Source organism: Furipterus horrens, unplaced genomic scaffold (assembly GCF_987537825.1).
Source record: "Furipterus horrens unplaced genomic scaffold, mFurHor1.1.pri manual_scaffold_12, whole genome shotgun sequence".
Classification (NCBI taxonomy): Eukaryota; Metazoa; Chordata; class Mammalia; order Chiroptera; family Furipteridae; genus Furipterus; species Furipterus horrens.
In genome coordinates this window covers 79,567,541-79,589,547 of record NW_028327182.1, presented here as the reverse complement: position 1 = coordinate 79,589,547, position 22,007 = coordinate 79,567,541, and the positions used below count along the sequence as shown (strand labels likewise).

The 22,007-nt window shown below is 41.1% G+C and overlaps 1 protein-coding gene across 1 annotated transcript in view; it reads left to right on the top strand.

Annotated features, from left to right (window-relative positions):
* Window positions 1-22,007, top strand: part of UNC5D (unc-5 netrin receptor D) — a 223,474-nt gene that overhangs the window by 146,526 nt on the left and 54,941 nt on the right. Inside the window, exons 9-11 of the mRNA XM_090258224.1 lie at window positions 7,524-7,709; window positions 14,451-14,828; window positions 19,422-19,506. Of these exons, the coding sequence (XP_090114350.1) occupies window positions 7,524-7,709; window positions 14,451-14,828; window positions 19,422-19,506 (649 nt within the window). The remainder of the gene's footprint in view (window positions 1-7,523; window positions 7,710-14,450; window positions 14,829-19,421; window positions 19,507-22,007) is intronic.

The following is a 22,007-nucleotide window of genomic DNA, read 5'->3' as shown; positions in this document are numbered from 1 at the left end:
AGAAAAGGAAATACTTGAACAGATGAGGATGATGAATGTGTAAATCAGATGAGAAATCTGAGATGTTAGCACAGCATGCAGGTGGTTTTGTTCATCAAGCAGGACAGAAATATGGGATGATGTCTACACAACCGGAAATGAAGCCACAGATCTTGACGTGAAACTACTTGGCATCAAGGGAAGAGTTAGCACTGCTGGTGTGTGACTAATTATCCAATTAGGTGAGCAAAGAGAAAAGAAAAAGGGCGGAGACCTGAACTTCACAGCCTGTTCATAGAACTATGAGACTGAAGGGTTGTTACTAAGCAATAAGAAAAGTTAGGAGAATTAAATTTAAGGGACTTTTTTTTTGTTTCTAGAAGAAGGGCTGGCTATTCTTGTCTACTGCTGCAGAGCAGTGGCAAAGAATAAGACAGGAAGAATTGTTCTCGATGCAGTGGTTGAAAATAACCTGAGGACAGTGGTTTGGGCAAAAGATAGACTTTTGAAGGGAACAATAAAATAATGTAGAAACAATGGGCATGTCAAATTATCCTGTGCCCTGTCAACAGGCTAGGCAAAAATAAGAAGTAATGAAGTATTTAGTTCTATAGGTTCAAATAAGGGAAGATATATAGATATTATACATGAAAAAAAGAAAAAGCTAAGTACAATAAAGGAAGTATAATCTGGGGCCTTTAGGGTAAAGGAAAATAAATGAAGTGTATTTACCACCACCACCACCACCACCCCCAGCCTACGAAAGGTCTCAAAGGTACTATCCAGAGTGGTTACTTTGAAGAAAGGGTAGTTGGAGGATAAGTTTTCTTTTTGCATAGTGTAACGTTTATACTTCCTAAAATATTTTCCTATGTCATATATGTCTTCTATTCATTGCTTTACTTTAACAGGGGCAGGGGTTAAAAGGTTAGGAAAATTATGGAACATGTATTAAGAAATGCTTAATGGTAAAGATGCTTAACGCTGTTTTAAACAAAGAGCTAAGAATTCTGTGGACATGAAGAAGGCTGCATCTTTGAGAGGTTTATTAGAAAATAAATTGGGGAAGGATTTGGGGAGAGGGAATTAGGGAGACTAGGCTATGTTTGTAGGCAAAGGGCAAGGCTCAGGGTTGGAGGAAAATTTCGAAGATGCAAGACAAAAACGGAATGAGGCCAGGTCCCCGTGGATGCAGAAGAGGGTGTGATCCAAGCCAGCCTGACACAGAAGAGGAGCAGCTCTGCAGGGAGCAGAGAAAAGGAAAGGAAAAAAAAATGCATGAAGGAGCAGAGAAATTTTAAGGTGTAGGGGATAAACTCACATAGGATGACCTCTGTTTTTTCATCTAAACCCGAGGCAGGTGAGAAGTAGAAGTCTTGAAGGAAACGAAGTCCAGAGTAACTGTTTTGATGACAAATGTTTTTTGGGTGTGGGACAGGAATAAAATAATTTCTTAGCTGAAGGAAGGTCCAGGTAAGGTTCATAGCATCCGTTTTTCTAATGATACCAGCCAGTCAAGTTTATGGTTTTCTCCAAGCAAAGCAAGGTAACCTGATGCAGGCACTTACAGACCAGAGAGAGGGGCTAGGAAGCCACACAGTGTAATGGTTAAGCAGTTTGGGAGTGGAGACAGATGTGTATTTAAACCCTGCCTTTGTCATTTTCTAACTATGAAGCCTGGAGTAGTTCCTACCTTATGTCATATCTGTAAGAGAAAATAGGATACTTCTTCAAATAGAGGTTGTGAGGATGAGAATGTGGTCACAGCTGCAGTTCTCCAAAATTCAAGCACAAACTTAGTACTCTGTCACTGTGCTACTGTTGTTGTCGAGACCTAGTAGGGTGATCAGAAGGACAGGGGTTAACAGCTGGAGAGGGGCTGAGCCTACCCTAGTCCATCAGTTCTGAAGCCACACTGTCTTGGATTGAATCCCAGCTCTGTTCCTTACCAGTCAGTTTACACATTTCAAGGGGGGCATTTTTACAAGGTTGTTGAAAGATCCCAATAAGTTACTAAGTTTAAAGTACTAGACCAGTGACTGGCATATAGTAAGCACTATTTAAGAATTTGCTATTGTTGTCATTAATAACAAAAATAAAACAAGAATCGCCACAATAACAATAATGAAGTTGTTGAGGATGGGAGACTGGAAAGAAGCTCAGAGGTTGACTGGTTTAAGGGGTTAGGAAATTCTAAGCAATGCAACTATAAGGGGAATTTCTCACAATGGTTGGCCATTTAAACACTATTTTCTCATGTGTTAAAGAAAAAAACTTGCTTCTTGATGATAGGAACTATAAACAACTCTAATAATAACTTCTGTTATATCACATTTCAGCATGCGATGACTATTTTGGCACATCACTCTGTATCCACAGCACTGCCTGGACTGACGTGGAGATTGGGGCAGGGGGTGTCCTGGAATGGCTATTTCTTGGCCTTCTATAGGAGTCCAGCACAGCAGATAGTTGTTTAATCTCCCACTGGTTTGTCGCTCTCATCCCTCTCTTTGTGAATACTTACTGTGTGGGTACCTTAGTCATTCACTGTCTCTTCTATATACCAACTCAAGTTGTTTTCTTCTGAAATGGGATCAATGGTCATTCTATAACATCTAATAGGAGAGCAGAAAAAATGGCGTGCTTTCAAAGACATTTGCTATGCTCCTTCATTAACATTGCGTAGCTATGTAATCCTGTAAAATAGATTCTAACCTTATATATAGCTAAGCTTATACCATGAGAATTAAGTTAAATGTCCATTAACAAGTGGCATTAATATGTCTTTCACATGGGAGTCATGTGAAGAGAGAAAGGCAAACTAAGTAAATGGCCCTTCTATTCAATCCTTTGGGGACACTGGTTACTATACATGACTAGGTAGGACTGTAATTCCTAAAGCCATTAACTTTATTAATACTTCTTCCTTGAACTGGGAAGTTCAAAGAGGTTTTGAAAGGTCATTTGGCTCTTTCTACCAGCCTTGACCCCATAAATACATAAATAAGTAACTGCAGACTATTGTAAATCATGCTCTCTTTTAGAGACTTTCTGAAAGGAGATTTCACAATCTTCCTCAGAAATACAGTATAGTTTTTTAACAACCCTCATTGTAGAAAAGGTCATTTTAATATCTAACCAGAGTCCCAATTGCTATAATAAAAGGCCACGTCCTCCTTTTCGGTCCTTGTTAGAGATGGCGGAAGAGTTGGTTACTAGCTTCATCATAAATTAAGGGTCACTGAGCACCTAGGGTGGGCCTGTTCTCTTCTTATAACAATGCTTTCTGAATTAAAGATTGCCACAAATCACTTTACAGCTCCTTTCTTCGGTCCAAATGGACCCATAAACATTTCCTCGCCAGGGTCCTAGTTTCCAACTCTCTGTTGAACATATTCCTTCTGAATAATTTTGGATACAAGAGATTTCTCAGTTGGTCCTCGGGTTGTTTTTTTCTCTAACCTATTCATTGTTCACAATTTATTCTGCCACATGTTGGATCCTCCCAAGCTTTGTCTAAAGCTTATGTGACTCTCGGACAGATGCAAATAGGGATGAAAATGCAGGGAAAACATCACAAAGACATTAATAGGTAAAGCTTTGTCTATGAAACAGAAAGTCAGAGAAAATATCGTATGCCCACGAAAAACAGTGCAGACTGATCAGTCATGGGTTATCAAACCTTTTGTTCAAAATCATTTTGAGCAAAGAAACCAGCACCACATGTGTATGTGAGTGAGCAGACTAGTGTCAACATACATGTAAAAGAAAGAGTTCCTGTGGCAGGGGTTCTAAAACCTCAGACTAAGGTTTCCTTAATGTTTCTCTTCCCATAGTTTGAGGCAAGGCAAGTAATCCATAAATGGTTTCACACAATGATTTGCAAAATTTATGGCAAAAATTATAGATATGTCTGCTTTTGAAGAGTTTGGAGCCATAAAGAGGAATGTATTGCCATTCAGATACTTAACAATAAAAAGTATTATCCAAAATGAGTTCTAGGAACCATAAGTGAAATAAGGCCATAGGTTGGCAGGGTGGACAAGACTGTCCAGGACAGAGTTACTTTATTGGGGAAAGGGCTCCTTCAGCTGTTACCTGACAGATGGAGTGACAGAAATGAGTAGTGCCTAGATGCCTCATGGGGTAGGGGGACCAGTCGCTGTAATGTGAAAGGTAAACAGGGTCTTTCACCAGCAGGCATCCACCTAGCAGGAAATTAACTGCAATTGCATTTGGGGCAGACGGAAGGTGGGCGGTGCAGCCAAGGAGAGCCGGTGCTCAGCGATGGGTGCGGAGCAGCTGGGAGGCCCTGGGAAGTGCCCGCGCCATGTGGCCATGTTGCAGCAGTTCCCCTGGGCAGGAGCAGCAGCAGCTTCTGGTGTTCTCCTGATGGGAGCGGAATGTGTGCCTTTGAGCCTGCATTCACACACGCACACACATATGTGATGATTCTGCAGTGGCACCCCTCTGAGTGGCCACATGCTCAGATACACATGTAACTGTGGTAGAAAATGCAGAAGTAAACCTCAGGTTTTTCTGGGCCCAGTCCTGAACATACGTGAAAAGAAAACTGGTGGCGGAGTTTATAAGGACACAGAAATTCTTACAGGGAATACCACTCTACTCTTGTGGAAGGACAGATTAGATCATGGTATAGAAGGGAAATAAGGAAAATGAAAGAATGAGGTTAAATAAAAGCAGGCAGATAGAGAGAGAAGAGCAGAGAGAGAGAGAGAGAGAAAGAGAAAAACACTGTGACTCAACTTTAGAAGACTCAGCTGTGGGTAAGAATGTCTCATTCAGTCTCCTGAGATACACACACGTGGCTTTGAGCACTTGTGTCTACCTCTGTATCTGCACCTGGATACCAGGATTTACCACTTTTAGACAAGAAACAGCTAAGAATATGGCCTATGTGTTAATTCAGCCAGGCATCCTCATTTCCACTGCATGGTTGACTCTCAACAAATGTTGATTGGATGAAAATATTAGATCCTGAACTTTCTAATTCCCAAGACAGATTACTCTTGTAAAATAAGTACCACCATGTTTTCTTTGTAGAAGTCCATTGACTTCTGGCTTTTAGATGAGACTGTCCCCCAAAGTGCCAGGTGAGCCTTCTAAGGATGCAGGGCTCTCCATACAGGCCTCTCCCTTTGTTCTACCCCTGATCTCCAAAGTCCCTCTACTCATTTTTATAAATTCTGTAATTCAGTATTTCATTTCCTTGCCTTAAGTCAAATAGATTCTGCAAACATGCCTTGGAGAGGAAACACACTGATGCATATCACACACTTAAACCTCAATCTGAAATCACATGTATGGTCCTTTTCTAAAAAGAAGGTTTGTGTCTGGAAGGAGAAGGAGATTTCTGGTTACCTGGTTACCTGGGTAGCAGGGCCATGGAAAATGAGAAAAAGATGAAAATCCAGACGAGCAAAGACAACTTGTTCCTGCCACTCAGTTTTGTGTCCAGATGTTTGTGTCCAGTGATGTGCATTTTCAGCAGAACTCTCTGGTCCTGGTCATCCCCCTGGCCCTCCTCCTGGCCCTTCTGATTTTAGTACCTGGGAAGCTAAAGGTGTCTTTGTGCTCTGCCAGCTCAGCAGCAGAGCAGCTGCATTCAGCACACGGCCAGGCTGTTTCTCTGCAAGTGCTCAGTTGCTGAGCAGGTGTGCACTCCCCAGATACACATTTTAAGATGATAGTGTCATCAGTCACCAGTGCCCAAGGAGCCAGAGGGAAGTGGGAGAAAAGGCTAATTGGTTTCAAGCCAAAGTTCTCTCCCTGCTCCTGGTACCCTGGCTGCTGTACCTGTCGTGTTCTGTGTCTTCTCTCTCCTCTGAGCATAATTTATTATTCCCTCAGAGGAACTTACCCGAGAAGAGGGAGGGTGAGAGTGTTAAGTGGAATGATGGCTGGTCTCCTCTCTCCCCTCATGTGACACAGGCAGACATTGGAACTTTGGAGTTGTCATCGACCCTTGTGCCCATGGTTCCGGGTGGTCAGAGAAAATGATCACAGGTACCTCCACGTCTAACTCTCATTCAAGCCACCACAAAGCTGGAACTAAAGCCTAAATCACACTATTTCTCAGTACCTCCTAGGCTGCTGTGGGTATTAAAAGTGTCTGTTAATCCTCTGACCTTTTAGATTCTGTTCTTTTGGGTGATTGTGTTCTCTCTCGCAAATTGTTTTTTTTGTGTGTGTTTACTGCCCTGTTACTGAACTGGTTCTGCTTGATTTCCTTGTTCACGCCTTAATTTGGTAGCACCTTATTTTGCAGTGCACTAACTTTGGTGGAAATAAATTTACTTTACTTGTGTGGTTAGTATTACTCATGTGATAACATAAGTACCAAATGAGGATGTCCTGAATGCATAGTAAGTGCTGTGCAATTACAAGGTAAATATTTAATGGGTTTATTTTGTCCTCCAAGCCCAACACAGGGTGACACAGTAATTACTTCTGGACTTATTAAGTGTACTGATCACATAATCTGTAGGGAGATTAATTATGTGGTTAGCATTTGCCACCTTCCATTTCCACACACTTTCCAAGATTACACCTCCTTTGAGATTATGTAGTCTTGGATAAATCTCACGCTGAATTGTAGTAGCCATTACACATCTGTTCAGGACTGAACCACACCCAATGTTCATCGAGCTAAAGAGTTGAAAATCGGGCTACAGCACATCTTGGGGGATGGGGAGACACCTGCAGTCTAAATCCAAACTAATGCTTGTATTTTTGCTTTGCCCATGCATTCAATAGGATGGAGTAGGAGAGGTATGGGAGAAACAGCATGTGCCCTCTTAGAAACCAACCCTCTTCCACAAAGAAGTATTAGAGTCTAGCATCTAGTTGGTGCTAGAACGCATTTACCATGGACATTATAGCACCTACGACCAAGACCTTTTCATATTTCACAACAGAAAGTGTCTCATAATGACTGTTATATACCTGAAACTGGCGTTGTCAATGTTCTCTTTAACTGAATGATGTGTGCCAAAGCTAAAAGTCCTAACTGTCGATCTGGTCTACTCTCTTTTGACTCATAAGCCATGTGTTATCTTCTCACCCTAGACCACTCTCTGAATGCATGTGCCAGGTCCTCTATAAGTAGGGCAGTTCACCCATATGTTGTCATTGTATGTGGGTCTCATGTTTTCCCTCTAATAAAAATATAAAAAATACTTTTCAGGTAAATACGACTTCCTAAAATAAGTAAATTGAGAAGTTTCCTGCTTTTACTTGAAAATATTATATTCTTTGCAAAATTGATTGTCTTCGAGATTCTATTACATGGTAAGCTACCTTAACACAGTTATGATACTTAACTAGAATCCCTTTGATTTATACAAGGTATGTTAGAAACATGAATGTTGTGCAAAAGAGAGTACAACTTGTGGGTAGCTGCATATGTCATTTTCTCGGAGCAGTAGGTCCAAAAACCCAATAGCATTTCATTTTGAATCCCAGGGTGGCTCTTTGGCTCTGTGCTTATGTTGGCCAATTAGAATCTCTCTTGTTTCTTTCAGGCATTGAGAATGCCAGCGACATTGCCTTGTATTCAGGCTTGGGTGCTGCAGTTGTGGCCGTTGCAGTCCTGGTCATTGGTGTCACTCTTTATAGACGAAGCCAGAGTGACTACGGCGTGGACGTCATCGACTCTTCTGCATTGACAGGTGGCTTCCAGACCTTCAACTTCAAAACAGTCCGTCAAGGTCAGCGGCGTAGGTCCCCGCAACACCATGTCCTCAGGACCGAAGACTACGCTCTCACACAGGAACCCCGTGCTCTTCGGTCCTGTGTGAACATAGCTCTTGGCACTGGGAGCCGCGGCCAAACTGTCTTCACACAGGAAGAAACCTGCCTTGGTGGAGTAGTCTGCTTAAGTGTTTGGCTACTATGAGGACAGGTGGCTTTCAGTTTACCATTAGGAGCACATTAAATGAGGCATTTCCATCTTTGATATGTAGTGAGCTTAATAAATAATTGTATTGCAGATTACCCAACTTCCTACTTTAACAAGCCTGCTTTGAAGATGTATATTTAATTTAATAACAAGCCTGCTTTGAGGATGTATATTTAATTCAGTTAATTAAAATACTGATTATTCAAGGCTGAGGACCAACTACTATAACACAAACTCCCAGGCATATTTATTACACTATTTATTAGGTGGAGTTGTTTTTGTACTTCTGCTTTAAATACGTAAAAGGACTTTGGATATATGATGGGTCAGTTAGCCAGGGAAAAAGTGAAATTTGCAGTTTAAATGACTCTCAGGTGTTGCCCCGTCAGGCAATCTTCTGTTGTGGGGGAAGGAAAATCTATCATGTCAAACTACAGCAATGCTCATTTTCAAAACAGAAAGTCATTTAATTCTCTTATGTGAACCAAATCTATTTCTGATTCCAAGATGGTGATGAGACATACACAGCTTCTGTTTTAGGGAAAAAAATGAAACTCTCTTCAGTGGATGAAGATTTTTACCTTGACTCTCATTGTCAATATCATCACCTTTGTTTCTGTTTATTGCATGTCAATATCACCTATACCACAGAACAAGAAGTCTCACTGCTTGGCAGTGATTTAGCAGAGACCAGGTTCTGAAGTGAAAACCCAAGGGTGCTAGAAATTGGGAGGTGGTGAGGAGAAACAAAATGCGTTACTGTTCACCACTCACTTCTAGGCACCAGAGTTTCATGTCTGGTCTTCTCAGCCTCATACAGGGCTTAATACATATGATTTTATTAGAAGTAAATCCAATTAATAACTGAGCTTTATGCTACATAAGAAACTAGAAATAGAGACTTCCAGTCAAGATGGCAGAGCAGGTAATCACGCACTCACCTCCTCCCATGACCACTTCAAAATCACAGCCAAATTACAGACTTGTCATCACTGAGAACCACCTGAAATCTCGCTTAACAGAATTCCTACAACCAAGGATAAAGAAGAAGCCACACCAAGACAGGCAGGAGGGACAGAGAAGTAGAATGGTAGGTCCCACACTCACGGGCTGCAAGGTCCCCCTGAGTTGCGAGGGGTCCCAGCCCGCACCAGGCTGCAGTGCCGGGAAGAGAAGTTCCCATAGCATCGTGCTGTGAAAATAGCAGGGATTAAGTTCAAGTGGGATAGAAGGCTGCTACAGATATAGTAGCTGCAGGTCCTAAAGGGACCACACACACTCATGGGCTCTGAGCTCCAGCGCTGGTAAAGTAAAAAGCCCAGGGACATACAGAGAGGAGCTGAGCTGACCAGCTTCAGGGTGAGTGCTGGAGGAGCAGGGGCCAAGGTAGCTATGTCTTCCTGGGGAGAAGTGCTGGTAGAAGCCATTGTTGCTCTGTTGAGCTTTACCCTTCCCAACCTTCAGGCTTAGGCCTGAGCCAAATCTGAGGTCTCCATTGAGTTGGCTAACACCTGTGATTCCCTGAGACCCAGCCCCACCCATGCTACTTGCAATGTTTGTTTGTTTGTTTTTTTCCACAAGTCCTGTCTCAGCTTAACCTGCTAACTTTCTGAAATCTTTTAAGGTCCACAAACCCCAAACTAGCAGAAGCTGGCCTCAGTTTGTTCTACACCTCTTATTAACTGGCCCCTAACACTAGTGACAGCCAGCCTCAGTTCACAGCCCAACCTCTCCCAGGCACCTAGAAGCCCAGCACAGGTGGCTCCAGGTCAGACACAGGATCTGACCATGGGATGCACCAGAGTCCCTCCCAAGAGGCTCCAGAACCAAAACACCCAGTGTCCAGCTTTAGACCACACCAGAGCACCCCAACCAGGTCCAAAATGACACACCCAAGGGCAGACTCAACAGACACCAGAGCTACACTAGGGTGAATCCTGCTACAGAAGATCAGGCTCTGCACAACACCTCATCTGCTGTAGTCACAGACAGTCCTCACAGCCAGTAATCCTGAGAGTCAGTCCCTCCCTCTGATGTGAAAACAGCAATTAAGGCTCAACTACATGGGGAGGGCACACACAACCCACACAAGGAGCATCACGGAGCACCCAGCTCAGATGACTAAGGAGATTGCACCACTGGGTCCCAAAGGACACCTATACATAAGGCCAACACTGGAAGACATAGCAGATCTAGCTAATACATAGAAGCAAACACAAGGAGTTGGGCAAAATGAGGAGACAAAGACACATGTCCCAAATTAAAGAACAAGACAAAATTTCAGAAAAAAAACTAAATGATATGGAGACAAACAATTGACCAGGCACAGAGTTCAAAACACTGATTATAAAGATGCTCAATAAGTTTAGAGAAAGAATAGATTAACTCAGGAAGAATTTCAACAAAAAAACATAGAAACCACAAAACAAGAACAAATCAGAAGTGAAGAATACAATAACTCGAATGAAGAATACATTAATTAGAGGGAATCAAAGAAGATTAAATGAAGCAGAGGAACAAATCAGCAACTGGTAGACAAAGTACAAAATAAACAATGAAAACAGCAAAAAGAAAAAAGATTTTTTAAAATTATGATAGTTTAAGGGACCTCTGGGGTGACATTAAGCATAATGACATTTGCTTTATAGGAGTACCAGAAGAAGAGAGAGAAAAAGAGATTGAAAACCTATTTAAATAAAAAATGACAAAAAAACATAACCCCTAACCTGTCAAAGGAAATAGACATACAAGTCCAGAAATCACAGATGTTCAAAAACAAGATGAACCCAAAGAGACCCACACCAGGATACATCATAATTAAAATGCCAACGTTAAAGGCAAAGAGAGAATCTTACAAGCAGCAAGAGAATAGCAGTTAGCTACATATAAAGGTGCTCCCCTAAGACTGTCAGCTGATTTGTTAACAGAAACTTAGCAGGCCAGAGGATGGGCACAAAATATTCAAAATTATGGAAAGGGAAGACTTACAGCTGAGATTACTCTACCCAGCAAGGCTATCATTTAGATTTAAGGAGGAACAATGAGTTTCCCTGACAGGAATAAAAACGAAAGGTGTTAGTTCATCACCAGTATTACCAGTATTACAAAAATTATTACAGGGACTTCTTTCAGAAGAAGAGATTTTTTTAAATGCATGACAAAATATAGGAAAGAAAAAGATTCTCACTAGCAAAGGCAAACACTTAGTAAAAGCAGTGGATCGGCTGTAAAGCTCGTACAAAGGCTACAAGGCAAAAGTAGGAAGAGCATGTATAATTACAACAATATATTAAGAGATATACACAAACACATGCACAAAAGAGGTAAAAAATAATGACAAAAACATAGAGGAGGTGAGTAAAATCTGTAGTGATTTTAGTATATGTTCAAACCTAAACAACTGTCAACTTAAAATAGACTGCTGTAGCATAGTTCAATATGTAGGAAGCACATGGTAACCACAAACCAACGATCTACAAGAGGTATACAAGAAATACAGAGAAAGGAATTCAAACACAAATTGATGGTTGCCAGATTGGGGGGGGGGTAGGCAATGGATGAAAAGGTGAAGGGATTAAAATGTACAAAGTGGCAATTATAAAAACAGTCACAGGGATATAAGGTACCACACAGGGAATAGAGTCGATAATATAATAACAAAGCATGTGTCAAGAGGTCACTAGGCTTATCTGGGTGACAACTTCGTAAGTCATATAAATGTCTAATCACCATATTGTACACCTGAAACTAATATAGTATTGTATGTCAACTGTGATTGAAGAAAATGTCAAGAACCTAGAAATATATATCCATCAAATAATAAGATATCAGTGTCTTAGACCATAACACTTAAAAATAGAGGGAAAGTAGTAGTCCGAGAGTTGTGTGGTCAAGTGCAGTCTTTGAAGTCCAAAATTGCCGTATGACCTAGTAAGCAGTTATTTTCTCTGAGTCTCTATTTACAGCTGTTGAATGGAGATGATAATGTCCACCTCAAAGGGTTCTTATATGGATGAAGTTACCTGGAATAACAAGACCTTTGCATGTAGAAGCTGCTCAATAAATGCAGCGGATATTATTTGAGAAGCTGGCGGTTTCCTCTTGCCTTGGCACAGGGCGCTACTGTGTCCTTCAGAGCCCTGGGCAGCAGACTAGAGGGATGGCTCATTCAGAGAACACTGACTTGCATAAGCTGAAGCGTGTCTCTTTGCTGTGGGGCTTCTCAGAGCTTACACATACAGTAGTCCCTCTCTATATCGCGGTTCACTTATCATGGTCTCACTGTACCGTGGGATTTTTAAAAATATTATATTTAATTATTTATTGCGGATTTTTCGCTATATCATGGTATTTTTGTGGTACTGTATACATATGTTGTTAAAGTTATGTAGGTTTAAGAGTGTAGAATAAATGTAAGATTCCTACTTCGTGGGGGGGGGGGGGGGCTAGAATATAATAACCGTGATAAATGAGGGAACACTGTATAGTAAATTTCTGAGATCATATGTAGCCTTTCCAAACTTACATTATCATTTTGATTTTTTTAAACCACAACGCTAGTGATCTAAGCAGCAGTATTTATTAAAATTCCACTCTGTCCTACATTCATTGTGGTGACACCTCACACTGATGCTCGTTGGCTCCCCTCCATTGTCTTAGGGGCATCATTCTTGAGCAAATATCGCTGGGGCCTCAGGAAGGTGAACAGCAAGAATGTTAAATAGGATGGCACATGTAGTAGACCAGAAGCTTTACAGAAAGGATTTCCAAAGAGGAACTTGGGGTGATCAGGTGACTGTCACTGATCAGACTTGATTCAAGCTGGCAGCCAACTTTGGTCAACTGTGGGCTCTATCACACATACCTCCTGTCGCAGGGATGGGCAAAAGTAGGTTTACAGTTGTGAATATGAGAAACACAGAGCTTTTCTCTTGTATTATTTATTTGCATTACAGCTATAAATCTACTCTTCCCCACCCCTGCATAATCACATTTTCCATTGAAGTGCATACGTTTTGCTTAAGTCTAACTCTAGGAAATGTTTTTTGCATCATGGCTTCACATAAGTTAGGAGAGTCTTTTAAGAGCATCCAGAAATTAAACTTCAGAAGGTGAGGGCTTGAGATAAAATAATCATGAGACTCAGGGATATGATGTTTCAGGTCTCAGTGGAAATGCCTGTTCCCAACTCTTTTCAGATGTTAGCTGGGTCTTAAGTCCTGCTGCTTGCCTTGGAAGCCATAAACAGAGCCAGGCTGGGGGCCTGCAGAACTCACGGCAGCTCTGTTAGAAAGCACAGCTCCTTGACTGTGCCTGTCTTAGCACAAGAGCCTCAAGCATGGAAAAAAATTGTATCACCAAGGAGCTGTTGGGTCCACAAGGTTATTTCATCTCATTTTGAACTTCTCCCTCTATGATGTTGGATTCTTACAGCATTAGAACAAGACACGAAAAAAGTCAGGATTACTCATTTCCTGCTGGGGTTGCTACAAATTATGAAAATGGAAAAACAATAGAGGCTAATACAATATGGCCCGGAATTGCAACATTTTTGAAAATATCATACTTTAAACATTTTTGTCAGGCCTGAAAGGAAAATTGTTTAATATGGCTTGGGTTTCAATTTGAGATGTCACATTGACGGACTGATATGGGTGGGAGGTTTGGGACTGAGGGTTATTTTGTTATTTACTAATAGATGAGATTACTTCATCACAAGAAAATATCACAGCATTTTGTTATACCATTTGGCTTAGAAAAAATTGGTAAGCCCTAACAGATGAGAAAGTCCAATCTCTCATGTTTTTGTAAAGACTGTTTTTTCCCATTTGTTGTGAGACAGAAAGGAAGCCATTCTGAGCTGCCCTGCACACAGAATCTGTTCCTCCCTGTCCCTGTGCAGTGCCTCCTTTCCCTCTCAGAGTGACATATGCGTTATTAGAGCAAATTGGCTACGCAGACAAGGGATGATTTGTGAGCCCCCCTGACCCTTTTGCTCTGAGGACACATCGTTTCTTCCCCCAGCCCCAGAAACTGCCCAGAATGTCCCATGAGACATGTGGGCACCGGCACAGCTTCAGCTATAAACAGCACTACTACTCACCATGCTGTGTCATCTCCTGCCATTTAAAATGAACAGATGTTATTTGTGCTCCAAACTGGATTATCAAACATCTTTCTTCCTGTTTTTCTTTCTTTTTTTTTTAAGTTTCTCTTTGCTGGTTAAAATTGCATAAACACAAATACCTGGAGTGCCAGAGATACTTGTTTTGAAAAAAGTAACGTGTAAGGAGCTCTGGGAAGGGAATGGTTTTGGTCAGCAGCATTCAGAGAATGGCCTGGGAAAGCCAGATCACAAGAGTCCCAGGCTCTGGTCACTGATGGCCATGCCAAGGAGCCACTCTCGGTGCTCAGGGTGGCCCTGAAAACCTAGCCCCGATGGCAGCCATGAGCACGTACCTGGGCTGTTATGCAGTTAGTGGGAGCAGACGTGCAGGGTGCGTGTGGTGCCTTTCCGTTTCTGAGTGACAGATCCATTTTCTTCCACCAGGGAACTCCCTGCTCCTGAATTCCTCCATGCAACCAGACCTGACAGTGAGTCGAACATACAGTGGTCCCATCTGTCTACAGGACCCTCTGGACAAGGAACTTATGACGGAGTCTTCCCTCTTTAACCCTCTGTCAGACATCAAAGTCAAAGTTCAGAGCTCATTCATGGTTTCGCTGGGAGTTTCTGAGAGAGCCGAGTTTCACGGCAAGAACCATCCCGGGACCTTTCCCCATGGAAACAGCCGCGGCTTCAGTACAGTGCACCCCAGAAATAAAACACCCTACCTCCAAAATCTGTCATCACTCCCCACAAGGACGGAACTGAGGACAACTGGCATCTTTGGCCATTTAGGAGGACGCTTAGTAATGCCAAATACAGGTGGGTGGTAAGTGTGTGTTTGTGTATTTTCTAGCATCTGTCTAAACATTGTGTATTTACACAGATACATCGCATCAGATTAACTTTTAAGATGTTTACCATCCCCTTGTCAGATCTACAAACACTGTGGCTCTAGCAGTCTACTTGATTTACACAGCAAACCAGAACTGATGCTAAGATGGGATTTTTCCATCTGTATCCCATTATGAACCAAACAGTCCATTTGATACCCTATTACAGTTGACAGCCATACTAGTTCAGAAGATTTGGGCGGTTCCCAGACTTTAAGCCCCTTGGAAACATATTTCTTGGAACATGGTGAGGAAGCACTGAGAACATTTTTTGACATGAGTGACAAATAGCATGTTATAGCCAAGCATGGTTTATGCACTGTAGGTAATTTAGTGAAATGATACTCAAGAGTTGAACTTCCTCAGTAACTGACCTATTATACACTGTCAGTCTATAGATCTTGCTGTAATGTTACTTCATGATGAGCACTGATGAGGGATCATTTTTTAATTAAAGCTACAGTTCCAAAGCTATATCATAAGCACACTTAGTTCTCATTAAATTTTTCTCCTTTGGGTTAGGTGTTTTGACAGGGATACTTCAGGTGTACAGCCCAGATCACTTTAAAAATGACATTCTATCTATGGATTAGTGTTTAAGGTTGCCATCTGAGACTGAACTGGATGGCAGAAAAGGGCGGTCTCTCTTCTGATTTCTAAGCAGCAGGAATTAGGTGTGCTCTCAATCAGCACCATTTCTGGCTGCTGCAAAGAAGAGGGCCCTGGATATGCCAGGCTTACTACACAACAGGTTAGCACTGAATCAGGACTATCAGGGCTTTGTTGGACTTCTCCCTAGAGGAGAGTGAACCTGCCTCGCCAAGTGAAACACTTTATGTTATAAAATGAAGTCTTTAATAGAACTGGTCTGATGCCACCATTCTAACTGATCCTCTGCTAGCTTGGTGACTTGAGGCTGCTGTTTGTTTCAAGTTGATGAATAGTCTTGCTCTCCTCTCTCAATTGCTTTCTTAGAAATGTCATCTCAAGCAGATAGCCCTCAAATATAGCCCTAATAATGATCTTCTTTTCTAAACTTCTAATTTTCTACATTTTCCTTGGTCAATGTTTTAGGACACGGTGAGGATCATTGTTCAGATACATATGCTTGTCGCTGTGTGGGTCTCTGTGTGTGAGGCAATCTCCCTGGTCGTATTGGCAGATAGATCAGTGTGGAATGAGTCAGTCAGCAATACTACCAAATACTCTTGTAAGAATCTCATCCACTGGAAGTGTAGGTCCTGGAAAAAAAACATGCAAACCCTGTCCTTTCAAGGAGAGCAGGACATATTCATGAGAAACATGTAAGTTGCACATTGAGTTGCTATGTATTTATCTTATCTCCACATTCTAACCCAGTGCTTGGCACTTAGCAGACTTTTGATAGTTATTGGTTGAATAAATTAGCCACACTCCCCATCTCTGTTCCTGTCCTCATTCGTTAATGTGTATATGTGAGTGTGTGAGTTTACATGTGTGTGGAGGGAGTGCTAAGATCGATCCATTCATTGGCAGGTTTTGTTGATGTTCATCAAAGAAAAAGATGAAATTATGATGAAACAGATTGATTTTTCTTCTTCTTCCCTTCTGACTTGAGAAGCACTGGTGTTGAAAACAAAAAGTTTTGACAGCCTTGTCTCTGATTCCCAAACACTTCCTCTGTAAAGGGGCATTTTTAAAGTTTCTAACAAGAAGCCCCACACGAGATTGAAGCTGTGCACTAGAAATGGATTTCAGGAAAAATAAATGTGGAGAAGTGAAACATATGCTCTGTTATTTGCAGAGCATAAATGCAAAATAGGCCTCGGGGAGCTAAAGTGTAAAGAAGCAAGACATAGCAATTAAAATTTTCTAATGACACCCATTCCAAATCGTGGTCTGGTGCCTGGCAGTGATCTCTCATATAAGGCCACTCCAGATATGATTTATTATGCAAAATATGAAACAAGAAACTCAGATAGGTGGTTCTGTTGTCATATCAAACAAAAGGCTATCAGGGTACCAGGTGCAGTTTGAGAAAGAATATATTTTTCCTTAATTAGAGATAACTATTGAATGACATTAAAACTGGATACCTCTTTAGGGAGCCACAGGTACAGAGATTTCCCACAGTTCCTTTCATCCTTCATACAACATCACTTGCCACCAACACTACCACCCTGCCACGACTCTCGCCTCTGACTATCTTCAGTGTCCATGTACAATTTGCATTTCTGGCTGGAAGGAGGAAAGTATATTTAAAGGATAATCATACACTTTCTGAGTGAAGGAAAGATGAAATAGTGTAAAGCTCCATGATCCTGTAGATTCTGGTGGAATTTGGGAGTGTTAGGAATAACGTTTCAATCTAAACACAGGGAATTAAGCTGACTTGAAAGAACTGAGATGTGATCTGCTCTACAAACAGCCCTTTCTCAAAAGTCCACACACGTTTATGCAGATTTGATCTGAGAGTTAACCGTCAGGCCCTCATGACATAGAGAACATAGCACATCTCAAAGCCTAGCCTTTTTGTTTGTTTGTTCGTTTGTTGGACTCAGAATTCTGAATCCTAATCATTCATGTTTTCATTATTTGTTGGTTATGGGCCTACTCTGTGCCAGACATTGTGCTCTGTGTATTAATGTACTTAGCCATTATTTCTTTCTTTAAAAAAAACAAAACACTATGATTTTATTTATTCGAAAGTTTGGAATAGGCAAACTAAGCAACATGTCAGAGAGCAAGTGAGTGAACACTTGGGCTTCCAATGAAAGAACTGGCTTCTAAACGGACCAAGGGAACTTTGTATGGCAATGAACAAGCTCTATATCTTGACTGTGATGATGGTTCCGTGAGAGGACACCTTTGTCAAAATGCATCCATTTCTACACTTAAAACAGGCATTTTATTGCATATGAAATATACCTAACTAAACACACACACACCCCCAAGAAAGGAAAAATGTGAGATATAAAGCTATTCTTTTGGGTTAATTGCCTAAGATGATATTATTTCTTGAGAATAGCCTCTTGTGCTTCTATAGCTAAATGGCAGTGACTTAATATCTCTTGTCACAGTGGCCTAGATAGTCTGAACAAGAGACAGCAGAGGGAGAGCACCCTGTCACACAGAGAGAGAATACACAATGTCTAGGTTGTGCATTCAGGTTGACATCCACACACACTGAACATACTGTCTATTACAACTTCTGCTCAACTACATTTAAGGAAAAATGGGCGATGAAAGGAGGAACCTGATCGGAGGCTCCCAAGTATGACAACTGTAGTCCTCCTACTATTGGCATTAAGGTCCAGAATATAAATGGATACTCTTGCTGAAAAGCTGTAAGCAAAATTTAAATGTCCCTCCTTCTTAGTGCTAGTGAAAAAGACTGATGATAACCAGCATGCTCCCGAATAACGCTCATAAATGTAAATCACAAATAAGTTGTTTTGCAATGAGTCTTTCATTCCTTGATTCTACAGCAGCTAACTGGCACACAGAAGGATATCACTATAGCCTGCCATCTCTAGATTTAAATTATCATCAGCAACCTGAAAGCTTTCTGTGCGATTACATTAGCTCAAATGAAAGGAGGAAGGTTGAGAGCTGCATTATTCAAAGAATAAGAGGATGCCTTGAGATTTTATTTTGTAAAGATATTACTGTGTCTCTATTACATTTCTTTTTATAAACAAAAAAACTACATTAAAGAGAATCTCTGCCCTCTTTAGACTCTTTTCTCTTGGCCAAAGTGAAATATTTATTTCAGAGTCCCCAAGAGGAGAGAGGGGACATTTCAAATTCAGTGTGATGTGCCCTCCCGGTGCCTTTACCCCCTGCATCATGTGATTTTACTGAAGCAAGAATTCTGAGTTTGTGTTTCAATTTCACGTTGACATGAATATGATTCAGTCACCTTTAACCTTGACTTTTTCTAGCTTCTATTTACAAATATAGGGCCAAATCGTGGCTACACAATAACCTATAAGTTTCCTAAGCTTATTCAGCCTTTTTCTTTCTCCAGTTTTCTTGAAATGCAGTACTGCTCTGATCTCTTCCCTAAACTTACTTCAAGATGCACTATTTATAAAACAGTTTTATACCAGGCTCTAGCAAAACATGACATGGCCCACCCATCGTCCCAGATATATTTTCAGTGAATGAATGGAGACAAGGTAGAAAAACAGATGTTTTTATATTTTGGAGCAGATTAACTGATACATTGATAAAGTCGTATTCTCAGATATGTTCAAGAGTCCATAACATCTAATGTTTAAAGTGAATTTAAAAATGGTAGGAAGACTAAATAAAAACTAGTTTGAATACACAGTTAAATAATATGTTCTTTATATCACTGTTAGTGAATAATGTTTTCTCTTTTATCCTCTTGGACTTCATAAATTTTCCAAGGATCAGGATTTCACAGATTGCTGTGAGAATGTCCTTTTTTCTGTGAGCAAGCTATCAGGTGCCCAACTGAGGGGCTTCAAAACAATTGCAAAATCTACAAATAATCTCTGGGCTTTTTCTGTTCTAGGAGTGAGTTTACTCATACCACATGGCGCCATCCCAGAGGAGAATTCTTGGGAGATTTATATGTCTATCAACCAAGGTGAACCCAGGTGAGAGACACAAAAGAATGCTATATTAATAACATCTTAAATATGGCATGGAGCTTCTGCAAAGAATCTGAAGGTTTTAAGATGTGTGACATTGAGGTGTGTAGGTGAGACACGAGCTACTTGACTATATAGAGGAAAAGAGCAGTTATAAAACTATTGGCTAGAATGAATGCACAGGTCACCTCACCTTATTAGGTAACTAACCTAAGTCTCTGACATCTAGACAGCATGTAAAACAGTGACTTGGTAGGCAAGTCGTACATAGGCCTTCCCCACAAACAAGGACAGCCTCCCTTAGTCTTCCTCTCAAAAGGAAAAAAAAAAAAAAATCTACACTGGAGGCACTGTTTGGTGCTAGGAATTATGCAAATGCAGGGAAGACAGACCTGTGACCTTTTAAATTCAGCAGAAGACCTGCTAAGCAGGAGAGACTATTTCTTAGGCAATTTTCCTCATGTAAAAATATGGTCTATGCTTCAATAGCTTTCAGGTCTGACAAATTTCAGCAGCATTAAATTCAATTATGGGAATAAATACAAATCTTGTCACCTACTTTTTTAATGAAAGTAGTGGGTTATTTTCTTAGTCCAGCTGTAATATTTGTGGAAATGTTGCCTTGCCCCACACAAGATAAAGCTAACTCCTCTTTAGAAAGCAATTTCTCTCATAAACTGGATATTTACCTCTGGCATTTTAGTTTTAATATCTTGGCTATTTTAGAATAGGTTATTTTGTTGTTGTTGTTGTTAGCAAAGAACACATGAAGGAAAACCACGGAAAGTAAAAACAGCTAGAGAAACAGATGGTTTGAACAGATTTTGATAGCTATCTCCATAAAAGGATTTGGTGCCCAGTGGTTTTAACTTAGTGCTCTAGAAAGTTTGATAGGAATGGAAGAAAGGTCCTGCTTGTTGGCTGTTGGGGAGGCTTTAGAGGATTTGCATGTAAACTATACTATGTCAGGATTTCGTGTCCTGTCGAGCTAGAGCCTTTACCTTTGCACTTGAAACCATGGGCTGCTAGAGTCTAAATCTCTACTTAATTAGAGGAAACTAAGAAACAGAAAGATTTGAAGCGTTTATTCAAAAATCTCAGTGAAACAAACCTAAAAATGGAGTCCTCTGGATAAGAACCACCTCTTTTGTTATCCCTGTGGTTGAATGATGTAAGAAATTATACCTGTTTAACATTAAGGTCTAGGTTAATTACACATATGCCTGCAAACACCTCATCCTGTAAAAATCAAGTACGAGCATGCGCCACTTAATGACAGTTTGATCATAGAGGGACCATGTATGTAGCAGTGGTCTCCAAGGATCACGATGGAGCTGAAAAATTCCTGTCACCTAGCAATGTCAGAGCCTAGTGCTTCACTCACGTATTTGTGGTGCTGCTGATGTAAACAAGCCTACCTTGTGACCAGTGCCATCTAGGTTTGTGTCAGTACACTCAGTGATGTTTGCACAACCATGAAATCACCTAAAAACACATTTCTCAGACCGTATCGTCACCGTAACCTGTATGAGGCAGAATGCAGTCAGCCTTACCTGAAATATGGCCCCCTACACACCCCCACCTCTGCAGCCTACTCTCTTCATCAGAATCTATTCTCTCAAATCCATCCCCTGTGTCTTCCACCGCATTATGTGAGCACCAACCTAGGGCTAAGATCACATTTTCAAAGACGCCTAATTTATAGCTCACCTCAATCCCTGCCTCTTGCTGGAAGCTTCTTCTTAGGAGGTCAGAATTATAATGTGCCAAAAGGCATCAAACGTACAAGGACTTAAATAAAATGGCTCAAAAGTGTGGGAAATACCACTTGGGTCATCCTGTAATTATAAAATAAGGAGAAATACATAAAAACTCACCAGAGCTCACAGACCTTGAAAGAAAGACAGGTTTGGCCTGATGTGGTCACTCCCTGGATCACTGCTAGCTTAGCAAGTGCCATGTTAACCAACTTGGGCTTTCCACCTGTATCTAAGGTGTTGAGTTCATGACTGCTGTCTAGGAAGGTAGACAGAAACAGTTCACCCAAGACTTCAGATCTAGGAGGTGTGTGTGTTTTCCCCGCTATTAAATTGAGAAGAAATTAGAATAGCGGGATGCACACATTCTTTTCCATGTTGCCAAAACCTTCCAGATGGTTCTATTTAAGGAAATGACCAGTGCCTGGCCAACTGCCCATTAGTGTCCTAGGTGATCTTCACTCCCTTTTGCGGAGCTCCGAACAACTTACAAAAAAACCCACTAAAAATAGCAGATGCCTTTTTGTTACTGTTTTTTAAAGCTCAGGTTCAATTTTTTTCCATCCCTGCCAGGCGGCTATTTGGATCTGAGTCCTTCAGCTTTTAATCCTGTAATTAATCAGGAGAAGGCCATTTAGTGTCACCTTTTCTTTTTAATGTCACTTGAAAACCCATTTTCATTTCATGGTGCTCTTGCGTCCTTCTGAACTTGAGCTCAGGGCAAGGCCCCTAGAGTCGCAGAGCTGGCCC